The 18,434-nt window shown below is 34.0% G+C and overlaps 1 protein-coding gene across 12 annotated transcripts in view; it reads right to left on the bottom strand.

The window, feature by feature from the left end:
- CSMD1 (CUB and Sushi multiple domains 1) overlaps window positions 1-18,434 on the bottom strand; it is a 1,150,108-nt gene that overhangs the window by 210,518 nt on the left and 921,156 nt on the right. For all 12 annotated transcript variants that reach the window (XM_080586628.1, XM_080586632.1, XM_080586634.1 and 9 more), the window contains 3 exons: window positions 9,388-9,579; window positions 6,880-7,006; window positions 4,486-4,688 (listed from right to left, as the gene is read on the bottom strand). In XM_080586628.1, the coding sequence (XP_080442754.1) occupies window positions 4,486-4,688; window positions 6,880-7,006; window positions 9,388-9,579 (522 nt within the window). The remainder of the gene's footprint in view (window positions 1-4,485; window positions 4,689-6,879; window positions 7,007-9,387; window positions 9,580-18,434) is intronic.

Here is an 18,434-nt window from a genome sequence, read left to right as displayed (position 1 = left end):
GGCTATGGATTAGATGATGGATACAAATTATTTTCTATGCTAATGAAACTGTGTTATTGTGGGCATATAATGCAACATTTATAGCACCACAGAAAGCAAAAGACTGAACTATGGAGTACAATTAGATTACAGACTTTAAAAGGGTGTCCAACTGCTTAACTACTTTAACAAGAGATGTCTAAATGCATTTTATTTTCTTTGAACTCAAAAATTAGTTAGTATATATGCACATTTAAATCTATTTTAAAATGTTTTTTTTTTTTTTTTTTTTTTTGTGCTAAACCCCTTTTCTTCTCATGATGAACCCTAGCAATGAAAATTTTGTCGTTGAAATGCTTGTACTTAAATACAGTTGCTCAAACCATTAGGGAAGTAACTAAAATTTATCTCAGCAATAAATGAACAATTTACAAGGGAAGAGTACCCTAACAGTTCAAGATATGTAACACAGTTACCATAAAAATTTCTGTAAACAGACAAGTGATCAAATGGAATTACAAGCTGGACATAAGCAGATATCATTGCTTAAATAGATGTCAAATTAAGCATAATGTTATTAGGAGCTATCAAAATTAGCACCACTGCGGCTTAAGCTCTTTTCAGGGGAAGAAAGATATCAATAGATGTGTCAACATCAGAAACAGCAATTTCCAAATAACTGTTTTAATTGACTGGTTGGTATACGTTTTTTATTTTTATTGCCATAAAGGATTATTTGTGTTGTTAACAGAATGATTTATTCAGGAATGTTTACCCTGTTAGACTGTTGGAGGAGACCTGCTGTTAGGTATTATTAAAATAAAGCTGATCCTGTAAGAATGGCAATATGACTAATCACTGCCTGACAGTGGCGTTCCTATCATCTGCTATTTCTACTGGTACTTGTTAATACCAGGTAAACAAATTGTATGGTTACATAAATAAGTTCTTAGTGAAACAAGCTCCAGCTCAATAAAATCAATGTGTAAGCATTGGATCCAAGTGCTTTCAGAAGTCTAGAGTTTAAGCAAGATTGATCTGCTTCAATATAGATGGCTAGTCTCATTTGAGATACCATACAATATCCAAGGTAACGGGCACAGGACTGAAAGATATGACCAAGGACTTATGGGTGTATGACCTTTTGGAGTGGCAGATGGACACCAGACAGGATATTCTACAGCACCTCAAAGGGAACTAGATACCTGTGATAAGGCAATTAATCACAACCTATTGCATTCTATGATTTTATTAGGACCTGAGGAAACAGCATGGAGCTGGGACAGGGAAGGGTCAGGCTGGGTGTTAGGAAAAGGTTCTTCACTGAGAGGGTGGTCGGTCTCTGGGACAGGCTCCCCAGGGCAGTGGTCACAGCACCGAGCTGCTGGAGTTCAAGAAGCATTTGGACAACGCTTTCAGACACATGGTCTGATGTTGGGGTGGTCCTGTGTGGAGCCAGTAGTTGGATTCAATGATCCTTGTGGGTCTCTTCCAAGTCATATTCTATGATTTTATGATTCTGTAACCTTATGGTAGGATTCGTATCATTGACCCTTAGATGTCTAGGATTTTGAAATTTAATGTGCATTACTGTAACTAGACTTACAGCTGATGAAAGAAAAAAAAAAGGAAATTTCAAAAGGAAGTTTATTGCATTTACCTTAGACACTTAGGACAAAATCAAGCCAGGTTAGAAAACTTCTTTTTAATGATTAACTTAGATAGGAATTTTTTGCTGCTTGTAACTGTGTTTCTTTGGAAAAAGGAAGCCAAGTATGTCTATACCCTTCTTGTGTTCACTGTCTGTATCATGACAAGAAAGAGTTGGTTGACATCCCTGGCTTGTAATACATAGTTTAAATGTATTTAACCCCTAGATTAAAGGTCAATTTTGTACAGTGAACTCCATTTTTTTGTCCTTTTACGCATGATTAAATGGTAATTAAGTTTTAATGAAAAGCATTAGGCTGATTACAATTAACATAATCATTCTTGTCAGTTCATGTCCTCATGCTCTGCATGCCGAGCTGATTGGGCAAGACAAGGCACTTTTAATAGTGTTCAAATGTTTTACGAGCTTCAGCCATTTACGTTTTTCCATTAAAAACACATCTAAGTACATACACAATCAAGAGTAAGTAATTCATAGGTGATTGTTTTCTGATCTACCTCAAACTATACTTTAACAGTGCATCTTTTTTAGACAAATGCAACAACAGCATTCTTGCTGCAAAGTATAGAAAGCAGATAATGAGCACCATTGCAGCACTGCAAAACAAATTCTCAACTGGAGGCTAGCACTTCAATGCTTTGATTTTAAACTGTTCATTTGGCCTGATACTCTTAGAGGTATATCCTCCCTGTGACGCTGTAAGTGGATGTTCATCGGCATAGACACTCATTCCAATCGCATAACAGATGCATGCCATTTAACATGCCATACTGAAGTTTCATGTGTCAGAATTCCAGATTCTTGAAGATTTTCCAAGTCTGGGCAATTCTGCATCTGAAGTTTACTTCTTGGTTTGTAATTCATGTTTAAATACAGTATACTCATTAATAAAAGCATCACCTGAAAATCTTTTAAGTGACAGACACAGAGACTCAAAACTTGAGCAGTTACCTTCATAGACTTATAGTGAAACATCTACATCATCTGCTATTACCAGAGAAGTTTAAGCAACTTAAGACTTTTTTATTCATTCAGTTAGAAACTACTAAAGAAGTAAATTTTCAACATTCTTTGCAGCTTTGCTATAAACTGACATACAGTTTGAACACATGAATACTAAAGCATGCAAAGATCCTACATATCCGTAGTTTAATCAGTTCAAATCCTTTACAGATCAAGGCCACAGTAGTGTGCTTATTGCCTCAAGGAGACTAAATAAAGTAAGTCCTCATTTTTAGATTAAATAATTTAACATTGACTTTAACATATTCCTTAAATCCTATTTTTTACTCTACACAATCAAAAAAATAAGAAAAACATTCTGCTTGCCAAGCAGGATGAATGAAACTTTAATATCATTTTCCCTTTACTTGAGCTGAGACATTCAGTTCTTCACCACTAACTCCAATTAATTCCAGTAAGACATACACTGCAATTGCCAGCATAATCACCGAGTGCATCCATCAGGTCTGCTAACATGACCAAATCAGTTCTTCACCCTTAAGGCATTAAATTGTTTCTTATTTACTATAAGTATCATTGAAGGTCAAAGAATACATACTAACTTGTTGGCAAATCTAACAGCTTAAATATTTTCCTCCTTTCAAAATTTATGCATAAAATTATAGATATTTTTGATGTAATGTGTTTGCTAACTCTAACAGAGTAAAAAAAAAAAAAAGAAAAAAAAAACTTAAAAACCTTTATTTCCATAAATGTATAATTTAACTTTTTCAAACAACATGGAAAGCAGCATATTGTGTAGCACACAGGTCAGAAATTTTAGAAACATTTTTTCTCCTCTTTTCATTTAACTCATTTTGTATACTTTTAACTATGTATCTTAGGGTGAAACTGTCCATGGTTTGGGACACAACGTTTAGAAAAAATAAAGTAAACAGGGAAGTTTCAAATGCATTATTAAGAGTCTAGTAAACTCTGGAAGCAAATTTTCTTATGCAGAAATAATGACTGAAAGCTTATTAGTGCCCTTTACTTCTGAATGACATCACTTACAGAGAAGGTTTTAAATAATACTCCTGCTCTCCTACGTTGTATTAATTCATACTTTTTGTATGTTCATGAGCAGATATACCTTACATAGTTTAGAGCTAGACATATAAGGATTCAATGACTGAGTCAAAGACAACGGTACAATGGCACAACAATACAATGGTACGATGGTCTCCTTGCAGTCCTACCCTCAGTGTTTAACACTTCAGTCACAGGATCATGTGACTGAGCACACATACTCAGTTTTACAATATTGATCTTATTATACTGTATACATGGGGACTATTACTTTAGCCCTGAATATGTGTGTGATTAGTTCCATATAAATTGTTTTTTTTAATATACGTTTCAGTATATTTATATATATATTATTATTCAGTGTAATTGTTCACATAAACAGCGGTTAAGGTCATAAAATGATGCATTAGGTGGTGTGAGTGAAAAAAGAAAAATAAACAGAAAATATGAACACTAAATAATGTAAGATGTTATTAGGTAGCACTGGTGGGAACACTTAAAGGCCCTGAAGGAAACTCACGCATATACAAACCCATTTTGCCTTGTTAGACAACGTTGATTAGATAATACTGGACATGGTTTTGCTATACATAACAAGGAATAAGAAAACATACTGACACAAAGCAAGTCCAAACAATTCACCCTAGCTGTAGCTATCTGCATAAGTATATAGATTAAAATAACATAATCTTTTGCTAAAGACAGAGGAAGTTGTAAAACGAGAAACAATTCACAAAGATAAGAATAATATATGTAAATATTGCATATAATACTTCATTTGAGATACAAAAATATTTACGTACTTGAAAACTGAATGGAGAAGCCTGATTTGCTGATGAAGAAGTCACTGTCAAACTGTAATGTCAATGAGTTGAAAGTGCTGTGAATATCCTCTGGAAGGGCTGAGCCACTCCATTCTTTAAGCAATATGCTGCTTTCAATGGGCCCATCCCACACCTTCAAGATATCATGAGCAACCTCAGTGTCAAAAACGATAAAATGCAGGCTGCAAAGAAAAAGTAAAAGCCCTGTACATTACTGATTAAACACAATTACATAAAACTCCAAGCAATCATTTCCAAGCTGTTCTTAGTTTTGAAATGCTGTTTCTGTTTCAGGACTCAAGAAGGCTTGGTTGTTGTTCAGGTTGTCCTGAAGCATTACCCATTTTTCCTGTTGAGTTAGCTATCTCATAAGAGAGATACTGTTCTGCCCTATAAATGCTTTAATTACAAAAAACACCACTATGATACAGTACTTGTTCTATAAATTAACCTCTTTTTATCATAGATATTTTAAATGATAAGCGCTATAATTTCATCAAAGATTTCCTTTATTTATTCAATTGAGGATACCGAGAACACAGATTGAACTGAATTATATGCAACTGAAAAAAGCAGTAGCTACTGGACATAGCATAGGAAATTCAGTCAGTATGGCATTTGTTTTTCTTTACAAAAAGTAAAAAATGTATTAATCCATCTTTGGCTTATGCCAACATTCGTAAAACATTAAATTACTATATTGGAATACTCCAATTTTTATTTATCTCCAGATGAAATATTAGATTTAGAAAGATGTTCAGGAATGCTATGTTATTAGTCAAAACCTGTACATTGACTTCAAGTTCTGACTGTATATTTTTAACATTGAAGAAATTGAATAGCTAAATATAAAAACTCCTTTTTTACTTTAAATACTCATGTGTTGATATTTCTTAATTACATTTGTCCACATAAAATAAATAATGAAATAGGTTATTATTTGTTAACTTTTTGCACAAAATAACAAAATAGCTGATCTGCTCAAGTAATACATCTCAGTTATATATCATTAATTATATTAGTATCAAGAATCTTTTATTAATGACAGCAATTAAAATTATATTGATTAGATTTTTTTTGTTTTGTTACATTCTTGTTTTAATCACAACTTTCTGTTAGCAATGGACAAATCAGCTTGAATATTAAAAGAATCTGACATTTCAAAGTTTTGAATGTGTGCTACTACAGGAAAACTGAGCTGAAAGAATATTTAAATATTCATATTCCTTCCACTTTGAGTGATTCAGCTACATGTCAACTGCAGAGTATGACAATCTTTCTTGTCAATATAAACTGATGAGGAAAAACTGTTTTCAAAGTTCTTGTATTACCTCTTTCCTTTTGCCCGAGTTCTTGAGTCTTTCCATTAGTTTTCCATAAATTATTACAGAAATAAAAATGTAGATTCTTGGCATGTCTCTGCAGTTCTTAGCATGTACTTTTATTGTGTTCATTAGTCATCATTTGTGCTTCCCTTTAGTAATTTTCTTATTTCTTCTTTTTTCTGTTATGCTGCCTAGTCCATGTGAAGAAATCTACCAGTCCTTATGTATTAAGCATTCTCTCAGTCCTGTGCAAATTTCTTTTTAAAGCCTCGTTATTTCTCTTAAATTTGATTATTCTCAAAGTCTTCTGAGACGTTGATGGTCTTACCTCAACTGATTATGGGGAAAATATGATACTTGTATACTTCAAAATGTTATAAATTTTAATAATAATATGATAGAAGAGAGCAGGAATAAAAGATGAAAACCTGTCAGAGTTGTATACAAAGGGCTTATCTTCTCTTATGCTGCTGTTCTTGTCAAATCCTCATCACATCAAAGCATCCATGACAAAGTCTCCTACTAGATAACTAACAATGTCCAAGATGCCTGATGTCCAAGCACTCCTGGCAGAGACTCAGGCACTTTAGGTTTGCTTGAAGTAATTTATTCAAGAAAAAAATTGTTGAATAATTATATTATATTTACAACAAATTGTTACATTGAATGTGACAGTAAGATATAAAAAAAAATGGCATTACAATGACTCAAGGGAAGAATTTTGAAACCACAGCTGACAGCTTGGCATTTTAGCTTGTTTACAGTTAGAAAAAGCCATAGCAGTGCAACACAGATGATTTATAGGCTATACTATCTATCGGAATTCACAGTTAAGAATTAGATGCCTAGATGTCCCCTGTACAATTTAGTTACTCAGGTTCCCTAGAGGAGTGGTACTCATAAATGCCAGCATGACAAGCATCAACTTTATTACTATAAGGAGGAGTTAGTAAACAAAAAATTTGTAGAAGAGTGTGAGTATATAAGGCATAGAATATAATTTACAAAATACTAAAGTCAACAATAAATACTGAAATTAAACATGTACCTTATTGTCTTTCCTGGATCTGCCTCAATAATCCAAGTGCAATGAAGATTATTGTCATACGGTGCTGGGTAACCTGGGGACAAAATGCGTCCTGATGTGGCAGCATGAATTCGTCCACCACACTCAGCTACAAAATAAATAAGGATTGCGTTTATTACTTTTAAGTAGACCATAATACTTGCACTACTTGCACTTCCTTTTTTTTTTTTTTTCTGTTTCATATCTCTACATCTTCTAACAAGGTAACAGGTAACATAATATCTCTGAAGTAACCTTATAAACCAGTACATTTGCATACAAACCAGGATACGTATACAAGTTAAAAATGCACATATAATAATCTCTTTCCTGACTTGTTATAAAGTAATAAATCATACTTATGTGATTAAGATTTTTTACAGAAAAGAGTATTTCAATTTGAACTGAGACTACAGAAGCACAATTTTAGCATCAGCAAGACAGCAAAGTGTTTGGAGTTCTCAGAAATATCTAATTGAACATGTTTGTTTTTTCCTAAGTAACATTGAATGCTGAAATTCAGAATTTACACACTTTCATTTTGTAATTAAAATCACTTTCTCACTTGTCCTAATATCAAAATGCTTTCAGTTTAATGGTTTAAACTTATTTCTATATATCTTTAATTAAATAATAAAGCAGTTAGGTATTGCCTTGCAATTTCCTTAGGTATTAAAAAATTGAAATGCCATATGCCCATAGGTGAGACAGTAGTCAGAAAGCTATAATTTGAAAGTATGAACTGTCTGGTTTTAACCATTTCTACTATCACTACTGTCTTAACTTTTTGGAGAGACCTATTGCATTGCAAAGAATCCAGAATCAAATGATGCTTACTTTGCTTGTTTAGAGCATCATGCCATTATCTGGCCAGTATGAAGTAGTGCCCTAATGTAAGTGGAACTCTGTGTAACAGTCAAGTACCACTGAATCAAAAAGAATCAGTAACTCCACAGTTAAATAACGTCCCTGAAGTCCTACCTCAGCTACCCTAACAGCTTTGCTTCACAAGTAATGGCACTAAAAAAATACTACCGGGGGAAACTGTTCAGGCACAGCTGTCTATCACAGTGTAAGACACAGATGATGGAACAAACATGGCAGTGGAACCAAATAATTTATTAGCAACAACTCCTAACAAAATACATGCAACTGAGTTATTGCTGACAACCAAATTGTTACACAGATGGAAAATAACTGCAGAGGAAACAAGGTGAGTGATTTACTTAGCTATCCTGCTGTTTTGGTCACTCAGATCACTACATATTATTTGTGAAACCACAGCGGAAAGCTATTTCTTCAAATATCTGTTGTCTAAGTTTTCAGGTAATTTCAATTATATGAATTGCAATAATCACCATGACAGATAACTGCATATAAATTATTGATACACTATTGTATTTACCGAAGAACTCAGAATAACTCAGTGAAACCAAACTTATTTAAACTCAAACTAATTGACATATTTGCTTTAAAATTCTAAGACTTTTTCAGAAACAGAATACATGTTGTGAACTTCAGGGGGATATGTTATGTTCACTGGAGAAAAAAGTAAAGTTTCAAACATGATTCTGACAAAAAAAAAAAATCCAAAAAGGTAGTTTTCAATATGCAGAAATGGGCATACTGTAAAATCACCATCTTAAAGAATATACTATATAAAATAAATAATTATAACTAATAGAATTGAACTATCAATCAAAAAAGACCTATAATCGTCTAAAGATGGAATTCCAGGAATTCATTTTGTTTCTTTGCTATGGCTTACAAAATGAAAATGAATGCCGATCAATATAGCAATGTATCATTGAAGATTACTAGGTGTAGAATATGCTGAATATGTGCATTTATGGGCTTGATCTTTTTTGTAAATGAGATTGCAATGATTGTAAAGACAATGATGAATGTAAAAGTCACTGAAGACAACAGTAAATATCAAATGTTGATCCAAGATTCAGCAAGCAAAAAAGAATAGATCTGTACAATCAGGAAGATATTAAGAAAGTGTGTGTCTAGGTAAGAAAGTGATCTTTGAAAGTTCATGACAACTTAAGAAAAAGTATGAAAAGGAAGCCAGTCAAATCAGAGAAGGAAGAGAGAACAGATAGCATGGTATAAAACTGCAAAAAGAAAAGATCACATATCTAAAGCTTATTAAGTAAATAAAGAGAATGAAATAATCCGCAGAAGCCTAGCTGAATTTTTGGGAATCTTCATGATAAGTTTTCCTTTGTGCAGAACAGCAGGGAAAAAAAATGTAACAATTCAATGCAGTTAACAGACTGGTTTAGAAAGATGCACTCTTAGAAGACTTTTAGAAAGAATTCAGAGAAAATGGTCACCATTTGAGAGCCAGAGAAGTTATACTTGGATGGTCACAGTAAATGGTTTCTTATATACAGCATATACCATTATCATATAAAGTACAGAAAGATTTTCTTTTTTCCTGAAACTACAGCAGAAATCTTCCACTACCACAATCCATATTACCTATGCAAGCAGGCAAAGGTTTGTCCCAGACTCTCCGATCTCCACTTAAGCAGGTCATAAGACCACTTCCATGCATTGTATAGCCAGGATTACAGCTATATAAAATGACAGTGTCTATGAAATGTCCTTCATCTCGGATCTTGTAACCATAATTTGGTATGCCAGGATCTTCACACTTCACTAGGTCAAAACCTGAAAACAGAAGTGGGAAGGGAAAAGAAGAAATAAAGACACATAGATATCAAATATAAAACAAAGTATAATGCCAGTGACCTTCTTTCTTGTCTTGATGCAAATAATGTTCTCATGATTCACTTAGATTAGATGTATCCACAGTGACCAAAGATAAATCATATACAAACTGGGGAAATCAGAAAATTGAAACACCAAGAACTAATTATTGATATGATATTGATTGCAGCATTATTTTATTGAAGAAACAGTATTATTCACACTGTCACACTAACAGATTAGTGAGAAATTACTTATATCACTTTATTCTTGAAATTTTATTTATTTATTTATTATTCAGAGGAAAGGAAGCAGTATTGACCCTGTATTTGGTACTGAGTAGAAGATTCTCCTCCTTATCTAATCTCCATACCAAATCCATCACACCATAGTGGAAATTCAGGAAGCAAAAACAAAGGGTGTTTCATCCACTCTAGTGTCCTAGTCCACGGCTTCCGCTTCTCCTCTGCTGAAAACGAATAAATAATATTATACTCATTTTTGACTAGCATTCCCCTTATTGGGCCGTTAACACGTGAAAGAGATAAACAGTTTCCTTTATGCTCCCTGGCATAAGCAGTTCTACTCTGAGCAGGTACAATTGTTTCCCTATTTTACCCTTTCTTATCTGTGTTTTCTCCATACAGCAGTGCTAACTTGTAAAGGCAAAGCTCTCCTTTTGCCTTGAGGTCCAGTTCTGGGAGCTTTATAAAAAGTGGTTCCAAATTCATCTTTCTCAACTGCTGCCAGATTTTAGGATTCTTCCTTTATTATTGTCATGTGCCCAGCCCAAGTAATTCCAACTCTACAAATGTTTTCTCTTTTGCAGTCCTTATTTTACCGAACAGCTGCTGTCATACTTCATTATGGACTTCTAAATCAGGCTGCTGGTGTTCCTTTTAGTTTCCTGTTTGCAGCTCATTTTCTACATTAGGTCTTTCACTAATTAGGAGACAATCAGATGTCTTTATGGTAAATAACTTATTGATAGATAATCTTTCATAATTTAAAAAATGCACAAAATAGAGTTGGTATCCTATTTTTCTCATTGTCTTTTTCCTGAAAATGAAAAGATCAGCCTCAGCTGGAAAAATGGCAAGGAGTCTAATACCTTGCTCTTCCTCCTGTACGGATACTAAAGCTGTATAACAACTGAGTCCTCTGAAAACAAACATTGCCTGTTTTCTTGTCTACATTTCTGTTCAATATGCATTACCTTAACTAAATACACGATACCAAACTATTTAGCATCATTTGTAGCTTTGTGGAATTTGTGCAATTCTCCACTCCCTGTAAATCTCACAGATAAATTATCGAAATTTGTATTGAAATTCCTGTGTAGGAAAGGGGAAAAATATCACTGAAATGATGACTTTGTTCATGATGCAGTGAGAAGGCTGCCTCTCCTCTCCTCTCCTCAGTATAATTTGTCTGAATTACAGAATTTCCTATCAAAATAAAAGAATCCTACATGCCTACTTTACTCTTTCCATCTTGTAGGATTTGGGTTTTGATGCCAGCCTTTATAAATAAAGGTGAGTCTATAACTTTCCGGGGACTCCTAGAAAATACTGGGATATAATACTCTTTTATTTTATTTTTTTCAAAGTACCTTACTGCTTTTCTATTCCTAAACTGGACAGAAAGATTGGGGTGATTTACTTGTTAGAACTCAAGCTGCTAAAGATCAGAGGACTAAATCTGAACTACTTAGCTTAGGCTATTTTCATAGTACAGAAATAAGAATCTCAAAACACCAACTCTTATTTAGATAGTTGTCTAAGATCACTCAGTACAATCAGCTTCTGGAAAAAAAACAACAACAACAAAAAAACTATTTTCAGCCTTCACTGTAAAGTGAGCCTAGGTTGTTCATACAGTAGGCTATCTCAGAATTTTAATTATCTAGAGAAAAGGGATCCCACCCAAAATGAAAGCTGTTCCATCACATAAACGCTGTATTTGTATCTGCTCCCATATGTTAAGAAATGTCAAGCACCAAGAAAAATTAGCATGCTCTGACCACAACCATGCACTGTTAATTACCTTTCAAAATGGCATGGCTATCAACAAGCATGACAGCTCCTGAGAGCTGTCTTTAGCTCACACTGTCTGCTACCTTGTGCTTGAGATTTTCTGGGAGAGTGCTAGATCCAAGCTAACAGCACACTAGGATTTATCCTAATATTTCATAAGTCTAGACAATCACTTTCCTCATGCACACTCATGCCCTGACAATATTTAGTTTACTTGCAGAGGTGTAGCCTATGTGTCAGAAAGAGTATGCATAATCACAGGTTGTTTTAATAAAAGGAAAATTACATCTTATAAGTACAAAGGGATTATAGAGATTTAGCATTATTCCCTTGCTAAAAGATTGTCTCTGTGTGAAAATTTGTACATGCCTGTAATTTCACTTTGCTGCCGAAAAAAAGAAATAAGCAAACATACTCAGTTTACAGACAAAAGAGGTGGCATTCACTTTAACTAGCTCTCAACACTGATTATATAAAGTCTTATCTAAACCAGTTGTCTTTTAGATTTAATAGTCACTTATAGGGTATGATTAATCCCATCCTAAAGTAAATGCCTAAAATAGATTGGATGAACTGTGCAATTCTAGAAAGCTCTATTTCTCTTCATTCACTATAAAAAGAGCCAAGGTGATTAGGTCATTCAGATGAACTGAACTTCATAAGAAATAGCTATATTTCATCACTTGATTAAACATACAAAGACATTCATTTAAAATAACGGAACATGTAAGTGGTTTGACAGATAATGTGATGATATTTTAATGCCGATTTGACAGCATGAGCTAATGTAACATTATTTCTCTGCCACTGATTTTAGATCCTTTCCCATCCTTTAGTAGGTATGACATTTGGTTATCGGATTCTGATAACAGAAGATTCTGATTGACAGAAGAAGATTCCCTGATCAAAAAATCTACTTGTGTGTGGTGAAATAACTTTTCTGTATGAATGATATATAGTGAGAAAGCCACACAAGCGACTGATTCTTCTCTACTTTCTACCACAAAGAATAAATGGTTGTTAGGGAGAGGTAGTAAGTAAGTTAGGGAGAGGTACTGGTAAAAGACCAGTAAACACATTTGGGCGAAATGAAAAAACTGCTGGACAAACAAGTCCTTCTGGTCTGCTACATAGCCATCCTCACTACTGAAGAAGTAGTCAAAGCTGGGATAAACTTATTCTGACTTCCTATCATTTTATGCATTCCATTTAGCATTCATTTTTGTACAAATGTGTAAATATAAATGAAGTGATGCCAGATTTCTTCTTCTCCTTTTTGCAGTGCTGCTTCCGTAGGATGATGATTTTATAAAGAGCACTAGATCTCCTCATTCATCAGAAAAAGGGCTTCCTGTGAAGTGTGCCTTTCTCTTTTGCAATAATGATCCCTGAAGACTCCTGAAAAAACTCAGTATTGCTAAGAGTTAAAGAAAATCCTGCCCCAAGTTTCAGTTTGACAGAAGACTGCCTGCCATCACTTTCTCTGTTCTTGCTTTGGAATTGGACTAAGTAGCAAGAAAGATCTGTTTTTCATTTAGCTTATTAATAGTTCACATTATTGCAACACTCAATTGTACCTCTATCTATTCAATTATCATAGAAATTTTCAACTTACTTTGCTTTGTAGATTGCTACAAGTTTTCCAAAGTGAGTTACAGTACTGTAAAAATTATTCCTATTGAAAATAAGCAAGCTTCTCTCCATTACATCGTCAGACTCCGTTGTAGGAAGTCCATGAGTCCCCATGGATTGCAGGTTGACATTCACCTTACTTCTATGTTAGAGGACTATAACTGAATTAATATAATCTGATACAATGATACGAAATTAATCATGAAATGACCTTGATATTACTTATTTACATTGAAAAACAAAACAAAACAAAAAACTAAACTTCTGTTCTAAAACAGTATTATTTTGAAGATAGAAATTCAAAATATAAATAGAGGCTTGACATTTAAGAAAAAAAAACCTGTTTGTTTTTGTTTATTTTAAGCCTAAAATCCTTGACCTGTAAAAATGAGTTACTAGCCTTTGGCATTAACTTGACTAACTTGGTACTGAAATTACTTCTATAATATTAAATATGTATTATGCCTGTATCATACTATTCTTATGTATATAACATAGCACACACTTGTTAAAATATATTGATTTGCATTACAGAAGTTTGTGTATGTTTGTGTAGGTTTATAACTATATACAAAAAATAAAGTATCATATGCCTAGAACTTATATAATGTAAAATTAAACTAATAGTGCAATAGTGGGAGACTAAACTATATAATTATGTGCTGACTCTTCCTCTTTCACCTCAGACTGGTCTAGATTAATCAGATCAAAAATTAATGAAAATCTAGTAGATTTGCACATTTACATTTTCAATGTGAATATCATAAATGTAGATGAAGTCTCTCTAAATCTAGCACACTTTTAGAGATCTTCTTAAAGCATCGTGCTCCAAAAGTGTAAAGACTTTTTCATGGATCAACAGCACAAGCCAAAGGTGAATCGTGCTTCTTTAATAGCCTCTTACTCTACAAATACCTGCTGAAACTTTATTTCATAGAATCATTGAATGGTTTGGGTTGGAAGGAGCCTTAAAGACCACCCAATTCCAACCCTCCTGCCATGAGCAGGGACACCTCCCACCAGACCAGGTTGCTCAAAGCCCCATCCAGCCTCGCCTTGAACACCTCCAGGGATGGGGCATCCACAGCTTCTCTGGGCAACCTGTTCCAGTGCCTCACCATCCTCTGAGTGAAGAATTTCTTCCTAACGTTTAATCTAAATCTCCCTTCTTTTAGTTTAAAACCATTCTCCCTTGCCCTATCATTATCTGTCTGAGCAAAATGTCACTCTCCATCTTTTTTAAAAGCCCCCGTTAAGCACTGAAAGTCAGCAATGAGGTTTTCCAGAGCCTTCTCTTCTCTAGGCTGAACATCCCCAGCTCTCAGCCTTTCCTTATACAAGAGGTGCTCCAGCCCTCTGATTAGCTTCATTGCCCTCCTCTGGACCCACTCTAACAGCTCCACATCCTTCATGCGCTGGGGGCCCCAGACCTGGACGCAGCACTCCAGGTGGGGCCTCACAAGAGCAGAGCAGAGGGGGACAATCACCTCCCTTGCCTTGCTGGCCACTCCTCTGTTGGGGCAGCCCAGGATGCAGTTGGCCTTCTGGGCTGCAAGCGCACACTGCTGGGTCATGTTGAGCTTTTGGCTGGCTCATGTCAGCGGTATTTCTGTATCTCTAAATGATAGAATACCTACACAAGTTATACATATGCAAAAACAGCTTAGCAAAGACACTGTGTCTGTCTACACAGCAGTACACATAGGAATTTCTCAACTTGTACATGTTTCTTGGGGCATGAAGTTCCTTACAGAAATGTATTGCTTTTTAAAATCTTATTTTGAGACTGTGAGAGCATTTTTATCAATAAAGGAGTTAAAATTTTCTTTCAGTCTATTTTCTACTCAAATCCAATCAAATACTTGTTTAGGAGTAAAGTGTTATTTTATAAGCTGATTGTAGAGAACATAACCACTCACTGTCCTTGGTATCAGAATTCAATTTCCTATTTCATACACACCCAATAGAGAAAAAAAAATCAACATGCAAATAAAAATATCTAACTGGAAGCAAAAACATAAGACCTAAAATGTAAATATCCTTGGGACACTAAACCCTCCAGTACTTGCTGTTTTATTTATATTATTCAGATATTCATAACAGAATTTACCTTGGAAAATAAATATTGATTTTAATGCCTTCTAGTTATTGCTAATTCAGGAAAAGTCCAGTGGTACTCTGATTTTTTAGGGTTGATTTCACAATATTACACCTAGAAAAAAATACTGGGTACATTCACTATGACAAAATGAAGAGTATAATTGCTTTATGTATCGGAATAATAAGTTATTCCCTGTAAGGTTAAGCAGCATAACAATTGCTGGCTTTCATACCAAATTTTCAAAATGCCACTTCAAATACTGTAGAAAAAAATGTAAGGATGGCAGTTTATAACTTGTGGCCAAGAGTTCACTACACTTTTCCACTACCAATTCTTTGCAATAATTCTATACAAATGTAGTCCATATGTTTTCAGGCAAGTTTTTAAAGAACAAAACAAACATTAAACTATTTGGTGTTAAATATTAATTAGGGATTATACTGAAACCATTACATTCATCCGATTTGATCTAAACACAGTGCACAAAAATAAGATAAGCCCCTACAACTAATAATTTGTTTTACCAGCCAATACTTTGAAGAGATTCAAGAATCTCTACTCCTGATCATTTAAATGAATGCCACAGTAATAGACAGTGGCAAGACAGTTAATACATTTTCAAAAAGCAATACACAGATGAAATCTACATCTATATAAAAATTTTGTATTACTGCCTTGAAAATACACCAATCTTGTATTAGAAAGTATACAATAAATCATTTAACACAAAACAATGAAAATAAATGAAAGTTTAAAGATATGAAGGGCAAGATGGGGTGCAAAAATTGAAGATTGAAATACATTTTGAAATACATGAATACATTTTGACAATTAAAAATAGCAACAAGAACTAAAACAGCACGATAAGAAAACTAATGTTGAAAAAATGAATAAATTAGGACAGGTCCTGAAAACATGATATATAGCATATCGATATAGCATATAGTATTAACATTGTGAGTGTTCTCACATTATATGGGTAAATTTATGCTAATATTAATATTACTGTTTGTTTTAGAAGGCAAAATACTATTAAAGCAGCAATGCCATGAATCTCCATAAAACCTTACCACAAGAGAAGCCATGAGGGGCTAATTTGTCTGAATGCAAAAAAGTTTTTGTAGATGCTATATTAAGCACTACAGGACTAAAAGCACAACACATCCGACTCCAAATACTGTCTAATCATCTCTCATAGTACTCACTGTGTATGGACTATTATTCATTATGTATATATATTACTATAAATGTATGGACTGGGTGGGCCCTAATCAGCAAAAACGTAATGCTGTCTTTTCATTTCAACTGGCTAAGACAGAGATCATAAATTATGTATAATGTATCTGCAGTTTGTCAAAGAGATGTGGTAAAATATTTGGGGATGACTCAAAAAAAAAAAGGGCAAAATCACATATGTAAATCCTAAATACATGGGAATGTATTATTACATACATGGAAATAGTAATGTAGTTATAACAGATGTTTTAATATTAAGAAAGTACGATAATGTGAAAACATTGGAAAGATCAAGAACTCTGTTAGTGTTATCTAAATCTCAAGTAATTTAAGCTCATAAACACAATCTATGTTTTATACAATCATTTTTGAACTACCAAAGAGTAATTAAAAGTATGAAATGGTACTTCAGTTAATGTTCAGAGTCCATAATGCCTTTCTAAACGCCTGTAAATGTCAGCAAATACTCATTCAGCAGTTGTTGCATCTTAAACATCCATAACATAATAGATTTAATTAAATCAATGCAACTTCAAAATGAGAGTTTCTGGCATTCTCATTCCGGCTTGGAACCATTTATGTGTTATTGAAACCTACAGTTGTAGAGAAAAAAAGAATCTATATTATGTACGGGAAAATGTGCCAATTATAGAATCTCTACCTAACTAGAATGATAGAAAAGTCTATAGAAATAAAATAAAATTGTTTGGATAATGTGACTATAATGACATATCAGACACTTGCACAAACTTTCAAAGAGCCTAGGAAGACAACCGAGTATGGACTAGGACAAAAGTAGATCCACTTCTTTCTGTTGGATATGTAACGATTTTGTAAGGTGGGCTGAAAAACGTTACTGTCTTTGTGACTGAATACTTTACATTCAAACACAGATCGTCTGAGGGAGACGAGAAGAACTATGTTTTTCAAGTACACTGATCTAACTCTATACACTTGTACGGCAGACTGAGTTCACAACAACTCTAACTTCAAGTGCCTGTAGAGAGATCTTCAGGAACACTTCATGTCTAAGCCACATTTATAATCAGTGGGGAAATGGCTGATACAGTCAGTACTTTAAAATATTCTGTAGGTTACTTGTAGGAAGAGCACTGGTCTGAGATTTGGCCAGGGGGTAGAAAGGAAAAGAGAAATAACATGAACACAGACATTTTTTCTTGTGTTATTTAGTGTAAGGTACTTTGGTTTGTCACCCATGAAACCCTTCAGGCATTACAAATGCATTCCTTTCCTCATAGCCTTTTCTAGACTATTCATTCTTAAATGAAGTCACTGTGAACATAAAGGACAGATTGAAACATACAAGAAGATTTGTACAAGCTTATAAAAAACAGTATGACAGACAGGACTGAAAGTTGAAGACTCCCATCATCTGCAGCTGTGTTCATTCTTTCACACATTGACGGGGGGACAACGTGAACTTCATATAGGCTCGTGGTATTGATGCCCAACACTTCTGAAAATAAAGGTTTTAATGTACTGTTGCAAACACCTTAGATAATGAGAAACACATAAATACTGTCTACCTGTGATCACTGTCTTAACCAACTTTCCCCCCCTAGGAAGTTTACAGAAGTGGAAGGAATAACAATAAATAGGATTATAGCATTCATCTTCCTTAATTACCTGTCTTCTGCATAGTCTTATTCTCTCTGCTTTCTATATGCATCCCTAATTCTGCTCATATATCATATACACATAGTTTTGGCAGGGTAATTTTGATACTATGCATAAACTTTTAAAGAATAATCTTAATTTTATTTTTAAATAACTTTCTTACACTTTTAGGT

This window comes from Anser brachyrhynchus (genome assembly GCF_964034855.1).
Source record: "Anser brachyrhynchus genome assembly, chromosome: 3".
Taxonomy (NCBI): domain Eukaryota; kingdom Metazoa; phylum Chordata; class Aves; order Anseriformes; family Anatidae; genus Anser; species Anser brachyrhynchus.
Note: the sequence above shows the minus strand (reverse complement) of the source record. Positions and strands in the feature narration are given on the sequence as shown.